The sequence below is a fragment of the Alosa alosa genome, chromosome 2 (assembly GCF_017589495.1).
Source record: "Alosa alosa isolate M-15738 ecotype Scorff River chromosome 2, AALO_Geno_1.1, whole genome shotgun sequence".
NCBI lineage: Eukaryota > Metazoa > Chordata > Actinopteri > Clupeiformes > Clupeidae > Alosa > Alosa alosa.
Genome location: NC_063190.1, coordinates 7,602,442 through 7,610,688, shown reverse-complemented (window position 1 = coordinate 7,610,688; position 8,247 = coordinate 7,602,442). Strand labels below are relative to the sequence as shown.

The 8,247-nt window shown below is 46.3% G+C and overlaps 1 protein-coding gene across 1 annotated transcript in view; it reads right to left on the bottom strand.

The window, feature by feature from the left end:
* Nucleotides 1-247: 247 nt before the first annotated feature.
* Nucleotides 248-8,247, bottom strand: part of atp2a3 (ATPase sarcoplasmic/endoplasmic reticulum Ca2+ transporting 3) — a 43,399-nt gene continuing 35,399 nt past the window's right edge. The window contains 11 exon segments of the mRNA XM_048230726.1: nt 248-340; nt 499-531; nt 834-951; nt 1,586-1,703; nt 2,715-2,848; nt 4,097-4,182; nt 4,470-4,672; nt 5,148-5,368; nt 6,962-7,297; nt 7,670-7,888; nt 8,128-8,244. Of these exon segments, the coding sequence (XP_048086683.1) occupies nt 527-531; nt 834-951; nt 1,586-1,703; nt 2,715-2,848; nt 4,097-4,182; nt 4,470-4,672; nt 5,148-5,368; nt 6,962-7,297; nt 7,670-7,888; nt 8,128-8,244 (1,557 nt within the window). The 3' untranslated portion in view covers nt 248-340; nt 499-526.

Here is an 8,247-nt window from a genome sequence, read left to right as displayed (position 1 = left end):
CATCTATGGTCCAGTTATTGCACTACTATATACAGCAAGTGACCCAAAGCTTACGAATTAAAAGCCTCAAAGAAATCCTAAACACCATGTTTTGTCATACCTTTTCTGTCCAAAATACAAGGGGTCATGCCCTGCTTGCTTGCTTGCTTGCACACACACAAAGTTTCACTCTCTCATACACACACACACACACACACAGCCCTGCTCATCTCTAGTGGTGGTTGGACATGCAGTAATAGGGATGCGTTGGGGAGAGGAGGGTGCACGGAGGAGGAAAAAGGGGGGGGGGGTTGACAGAATTTCAGCTGCCGACTCTTCATGTACCTATCCTCCTCATTACCTGCAAGAGACAGAGACAGACAGAGAGCCAAGTCAGTCATGTCACCGTGAGGATGACGAGAGAGCGACAGCACTAAAGGACAGAGAGAGGGATAGAAGGAAGGAAAGAGCAAAGATGGAAAGGAAGGAAGGAGAAATGGGAAAGAAAAGGGGGAATACCTTTGGAGAACAGGTGGAGAGGAGAGATTTAGGCTGTATAGGAAACAGGGAGAGAAGGGATAGAGAGAACCTTCAAGAGTTAGAAAAAACAACATTCTTAATTCTTAATCTCATCATGAATTCCTTTTGTGACATGACGTGTATATCACAAACAAACCTGCATGCTGCAACAGGTCAAGAACATTATGTCTCAAAGTCGTTTTCAGACCTCAACAATGCTTACCCCTGTTTCCTGTATTATATGAACATACTGTATGGTATACATCCAATGCATTGAGCAAATAGTTGTGTCTGGCTGAGGCTGTTCTGGTGAAACAGGGATCTGGGACACGTACCCTCTAAATGGTGACGGGCGAGGTACTTCAGGGCTTCATCCAGCAGGATGACGGGAATGGAGATCTTCAGCACCACGATCCACTGGGACCAGTGTAGCGGGGTCACCTGGAAAATGAGCTGAGGAGAGAGAGGGGGAGAGAGAGAGAAAGAAAGAAAAAGAAAAAGATGGTTAGAGGGTGTTGTTTGTTAACCCTTAAAGGTGTTGGTTTTTGAGCATTTTAACATAAGATTCCGTTCCACAACAATTCAAGGTTCTAAAATTCTATATTGAATTCAAGGAAACCATAACAATTCAAGGTTCTAAAATTCTATATTGAATTCAAGGAAACCAGATATTCGTTCTCCACACTCATGTTCATGTTTAATGGACTGAAGCCACTTTTGTGGTGTTCTAGCCACTCTAGAGGAAGTACACCAGCTGGAGTACACCAGCTGGAGTCTTAACAGGACTACTGTACTGGACACCTCGTTGACCAGTCAGACATCCACAGCTCTAGGGAGAGAGAGCGCCATAACAACCTCGATCTTAAGATGACCAGACAACATCAGAGGCAGGCTCTGGGAGTAGCCGGGAGACAGTGGACACAGACCAGGGGCTCACTAATGTGGGATGGCAAGGAAGGAGGACAACGGGGACACTGAGAAACAGACACACAGACGGAGGAGTGCTGGACAGGTTGAGCTGGACAGTCAGAAAGGTCGACAGGCAGCTGGGGTAGGTGAGGGGTAGGGGGGAGGGGGCACTACTCACCGGCAGAGGCTCCACGTAGAGGATGAGGAAGTGCAGGGAGAGGGAGAGGATGATGGCTCCCAGCAGCCAGAAGTTGACCCATGGGGGCATTCTGAGCAGGGACTGGTTCTCAGACAGGCTGGAGGTGGGGAAAGAGGGCACATTAGAAAAAACAACAGCCAGACAAACTTCCAGGCAGACTGACCAGTCACTCACCTAGACATAGAAAATACATTTTACATTCTGGACATTATAGCTTGCCATTTCATGAGCTAACTGCCCACTGAGATGATGCTTATGTTTAGTGTGTGTGTGTGTGTGTGTGTGTGTGTGTGTGTGTGTGTGTGTGTGTGTGTGTGTGTGTGTGTGTGTGTGTGTGTGTGTGTGTGTGTGTGTGTGTGTGTGTGTGTGTGTGTGTGTGTGTGTGTGTGTGTGTGTGTGTGTGTGTGTGTGTGTGTGTGTGTGTGTGTGTGTGTGTGTGTGTCTGTGTGTGTGTGTGTGTGTGTGTGTGTGTGTGTGTGTGTGTGTGTGTGTGTGTGTGTGTGTGTGTGTGTGTGTGTGTGTGTGTGTGTGTGTGTGTGTGTGTGTGTGTGTGTGTGTGTGTGTGTGTGTGTGTGTGTGTGTGTGTGTGTGTGTGTGTGTGTGTGTGTGTGTGTGTGTGTGTGTGTGTGTGTGTGTGTGTGTGTGTGTGTGTGTGTGTGTGTGTGTGTGTGTGTGTGTGTGTGTGTGTGTGTGTGTGTGTGTGTGTGTGTGTGTGTGTGTGTGTGTGTGTGTGTGTGTGTGTGTGTGTGTGTGTGTGTGTGTGTTCTTAGCAGATGCTTTCGTCCTTACAGTGACATCTTAATGTTAATGTTAAACTCTTCATTTTAATTTTGATATTAATGTCAAGTCAAGTCATATGACCCAATACCAATATTAGTAATAGACTAAACAGAATTTAACAGAATAATAACAATAACCATAAAAACATATCAAAACAGTGACTCTAACAAAACAATGTGGGGCATTGTAACTCACATCAACCAAACAATCATAACCCTGACTGTTAAAACAAACCGGAGAGATTTTCAGTGTAAAATGGCCTCGCTCTCTCTGTATTCATTGGCTGCTACCCTGCCAAAGTCCATTTAAGGACGCAGAGCCAGCCCACCTGTTGAGTGCATTGAACATCTCTATGGTGACCAGCACAGAGAGGGCCATGGTGGTGGGGTAGCGTGACTCAAACACCTCGCAGTCAATGCCCTGGAACATGGGGTTGTCCTCGGTGCACTGCATGAAGTGCCTCTGCAGACAGGGAGGATGAGGAAAAAGGGGGTTTAGTGGATGAATGTAAAGTGAATGTAATTGGGCATTATTATTTAATGTATCTTTACTCAATCAAAACAACAGAACTGCAATTTTATTGATATTACCTGACATACACAATTAAATAACATGACTTAATGTTTTCAAAAATGGAGTTATGCTGTTTTGGAACCATTCTCTTCACATATTGTAGGGCTTTAGTTTTTGGAACTACAATGATCCCATTTTTGTAATGCCCTGCAATTAGGAAGGATGCACAAAAAAGAACATCCAATATTAGCCCAAATATTTGTGTCTGGATTATAGTTGCCCTGTATACACACACAAGCACTCACATACAAACGAACAAAGAGGACAGACAACACAAAGACTGTCGCTCCGGTTCTTACATAAACACTTTTGTTTGAACTACAATCACAAAGTCTCTTGCCCAAGGAAGAGACGTTAAAGAAATCAACAATGAATTCCCTCACCCCACACTGCTGACATGCAGTGTGCGTGGTCCGTGTGAGTGTGTGTGTTTGTGTGTAAATGTGTATGTGTGTGAGTGTGTGTGTGTGTGTGTGTTTATGTCCGTGTGACTGTGTGTCCGTGTATGGCTGTTCAAAAACAAGATGAATGCTCTGCAGAGTTCAGTGGACGGGAAGTGCCTTAACCTTTGAGAGGTCCGCAGATCGGACCTCAGGCTGAGGCCGAGCTGCTGCGAGCCTGATGTGGGAACACAGCTGCCTGCTTCCTTTTTGGGCTAATCCCACTGGCTCCCGACTGCTCTTGTGAAATTCCACTGGCCAAGCGCTTACAGCTACATGTTCACGTGTGCGGAGACAGGGCTGACCGCTTTTACTGCTGCAGTCATTTCACAATCACCATTCATTCATAGTGGATTTCATAAATAAATAAATAAATAAATAAATAAATAAATAAATAAATAAATGTCTGTCTGTCGTGATAAATAAGGTATTTTATGTTGCAATTGATTGTGATTATGTGAAGAACAACATTTCTAATTTAATTTTTAAGAGTTGTCCTTCCATACCATTCTATCATTCTATCCATCAATCAATCAATCAATCATCTAAGCACCAGAAAGCACAGTGGCATTTAATGACCTTTGGTTATTGGTCACATTTGCTACTTGCCTATATAAGAGACATGATTGTATATTTATTGTCTTAATGAATAAAACCCTACTGTGCGACCTCTCAGGTAGAGGTGTGTACCACTCACCAGCTGGTAGAAGGACACCTGAGGCCCCCCCTCATCAAACAGGTACCACCAGGTAGCCGCTCCCACAGTCCCCAGGCCAACGTAACCTACACATCAGAACCAGAGACATGGATGAGGAAACCAACATCGTTCCCTTTACTCCATCTTCAACCAGCCTTAGCTACAAGCTTCTGATGATTCATTGTCTTTACACAGCAGCCTTAGTATTATCAAAAATTTTAGCCATTATTACAAGTATTTCTGAGGACAGACTGTGTGTGTGTGTGTGTGTGTGTGTGTGTGTGTGTGTGTGTGTGTGTGTGTGTGTGTGTGTGTGTGTGTGTGTGTGTGTGTGTGTGTGTGTGTGTGTGTGTGTGTGTGCGTAGGGGCCCACCTCCGATGGCCAGATATCTGAAGAAGAGCCATCCAGAGATGAGGGGCTCCTTGGGGTTGCGGGGTGGCTTGTCCATGATGTCCAGGTCAGGAGGGTTGAAGCCCAGGGCGGTTGCGGGCAGGCCGTCCGTCACCAGGTTCACCCACAGCAGCTGCACTGGGATCAGGGCCTCAGGCAAGCCCAGGATGGCAGTCAGGAAGATGCTGTGGTTGGAGGGCACACACGCACACACGCGCACACACACACACACACGTCAGAATAGTTTAATAATCTTTGCAGCAGTTTGAGTATAAAAACAACTTCTGGCCCCAATCATAGTCAAATGACTGACACCCTGGCTTTGATTGGCTCATGATGTGAAATAATTTGTTTTGAGAACACAGTGAGGAAAACATTTTAGTGCAACTCCCAGGTTTTTGAACAGAGAGCATGGTGCTGAAACTGGTCTCACAAGAAGCCCTTTCTGTGCTACCAATTAAAAGTGACCTTTTCCCACATATTCTTCTCAAAGTCTGCAAACTGCAGCTTTAAAAGCCTCATATCAGAACTATCTGCAAAACTGATAGACTGATAGCAAGTTCAACATACAAGTACTACCTACTCCTCTGAAGCCCCCAACCCGGTGCACACCCAGCCCCACCCCGCCCCCACGATAATGGGAACAGGAGAGCCTCTCACCAGACAACCTCTCCAACGTTGGAGGAGATGAGGTAGCGGATGAACTGCTTCATGTTGTTGTAGATGGCCCTGCCCTCCTCCACGGCCGCCACGATGGTGGAGAAGTTGTCGTCGGAGAGCACCATCTCGGAGGCCGACTTGGCCACGGCCGTGCCGGAGCCCATGGCGATGCCGATCTCGGCCTTCTTCAGAGCCGGGGCGTCATTCACACCATCACCAGTCTGGGAGGGGGGAGCATCATCAAGCATCATCAGCAACTTCTCGCTCTCTGGACTTCAGACTGTACTGAGAACCACTGCTGTGCACCTACATACGTACACATGTAATAACTGGTATTAGATTTTTTATCCCAATCTCCAGCCCATCTAAATGGGCTATTCATTTTTGTATAATTAAAATATAAAAGTAGGAATTTCATTGTGTAAGTGTCACAAATGGCACGCCACCATTTAATGAGGCACTGTCTATGCAGGGCTGTATTTATGGCCATATTTAACACCAAGCGTTTGATCATGGAGACAGCCCATATAGAAGATGAATGAGCAGCTTCTGGATGTTTATATGCTTGCGTCTGTCTTACGTCTTCATTCGGAGATGAATCCCCTTGTTGCACAAGGAACCAGTCACAACAAAACATTTCCCCAGCAATGGGGAACTGCTTTGAAGGGAACAGTTTCCATGGTCAGACCCGACTTTAAGAAAAACAACCTCATTTGGGATTACCGGTGCACTGGGTACGGGGGTCAAGCAAGCACACAAGAAATGACACACAAAGGCCTGTAAACAACATCACAGAGAAATGGAGAAAGGGTGGAGAGAAAAATAGAAAGCAGGGGCTTCACTTTGAGTCTTTGAGTGAAGTGTCTGTCTGACACAAAGGCAACCGTCTATACGAGGCTGCGGTTTCCATCTGACAGCAAAAGCAAGGAAGGGGATGGTGGTGTGTGTGTGTGTATATATGTGTGTGTGTGTATATGTATATGTATATGTATATGTATATGTATATGTATATATATATATATATATATATATATATATATATATATATATATATATATATATGTCTGATATATGTGTGTGTGTGTGTGTGTGTGTGTGTGTGTGTGTGTGGGGGGGCATGACAGCATGGGGAGATGACACAGTCTGATACATTCAAGGGGGGGGGGGGGTTCTTGTCTGGGTTCTGGCAGACCAGAGGGACAGAGCGCTGGCGAGGCGTGGACAGTGGGATGTGGAGCCCAGACTCCCGTCTGACAGTAGCTACTCACTACTGATGCAACGTGCCACATCCAATGAGTATGCATGACCGTTACCGAGTGAACGCACGCAGCCAATGGGTGCACTTTCCTTCATTCGCATAATAAGATGCTTCAGGCTTGTGCTCCCCATGGCACAAGAGGAGAGTCTTTCTCCTCTTCAAATCAAACTAAGAGTGCAATGATGCAACGACTGGGATCAGCTTTCGCCACTTGTTTTGTTTTGTCAATGCCGTTTCACAATTGATGAGTCAGACTGAAGCTATTTCAAATGGCCTACTGTGCTAGAGGGTAAGGAGTTCCAAAAGTTGTTAGTGTCAAGGAAATGAACCATCAAAGAAAGTGATGACCTTGACTTGCATGGTCAATTTACTTAATGCAAAATATACTTGGTAGTTAAATCACATATGAAATTGAAAAGCATTTGATCTAAACAAATTATACCCATTTGGGTAGTCCTTCTGGGATCAATCAGAATAAAAGTCATTGTCAACTGACAATTACAGACTTGACGTCAAAAGACATGGCAATTGAAAACATGTGTGTTGGTCTGCTCACCATGGCCGTGATCTCGTCAAAGGACTGCAAGAAGCCGACGATCTTGGACTTGTGCGCCGGCTCGACACGGGCGAAGCAGCGGGCACGCTTGACCGCATCCCGTTGAGACTCGGCCGGCAGGTCATCGAACTCGCGGCCAGTGTAAGCCTTGCCATTCACGTCCTCGTCCTCGCCGAAGATGCCGATGCGCCGGCAGATGGCCACCGCCGTGCCCTTGTTGTCACCAGTGATCATGATGACGCGGATGCCGGCCTCGCTGCACAGCTTTATTGAACCGATGACCTCCTTCCTGGGAGGGTCCAGCATTCCGACGCAGCCCACAAACGTCAGCTCCGACTGATAAAAACACACACATTCAAACCATTACACCAACCACACACATATGTATAAGATAGTATTGACCGTATATGTATCGATGGTATTGACAATGATATAAACATAGTTGACTTATGATAAACCTTCATTATTCTATCTTCGTATTCAGTATTCTATCACACATTCAGTTGTGTACAACACCACTTTTGCATGATCCACAAACCAATATGCACCTATACACAAAATTCCCACAAACCCTTATTCCATACTCAGAAATGGTCAGAAATGTATGCAATGAGTAGCCAACTATCTAGCCAACTATCTAGCTATGGCTGGTCCAAAAGCTTCAGCTCCAGCCACAGCACCCCCAATCATGTCCTCCTCCTGTCTGACCTCATACTGGGCGAAATTGGTGGCGTTTTCCAGGTCCATGTCCTCCTTGCAGGGCGGCGTGTCGCGGGTGGCCAGTGCCAGGCAGCGCAGGGTGTCACGGCCCGAGCCCCAGTCACGGATGGTGTCCATCAACTGCTCCTTCAGCTGCTGGGTCAGGGGCACCTTGGTCGTGCCCACACGCATATACTGGCATCGCTCAACCACGCCCTCCGGAGCCCCCTGTCGTACAGCACACAGCACTGGTCAGATCATCTACATTCATGTCTTCAACAGAATCATATGAGTTGTGCTCGTGGGTATACCACAGAAAGGCCTCCAAAAAAGGATTGGTAGGATTAAATGAGTACTATGGGGACTGAAGTGGGTGGGATGATAGTTGTACTTGAATTAACATGTTTGTTAGATATTGACGAGTGATGGCAAGTGTCCCACCCTTCATGGGCCTTGTAATAATGCACCTTGACAAACATCTTGCTCTGAGAGCCAGCCTTAGTGGGGTTGCAGTACACCGACATGGACTTGCGGTCACGGGAGAACTCCAGAGTGAACTCCTTTTTCATCAGCTGCCTGATCACCTA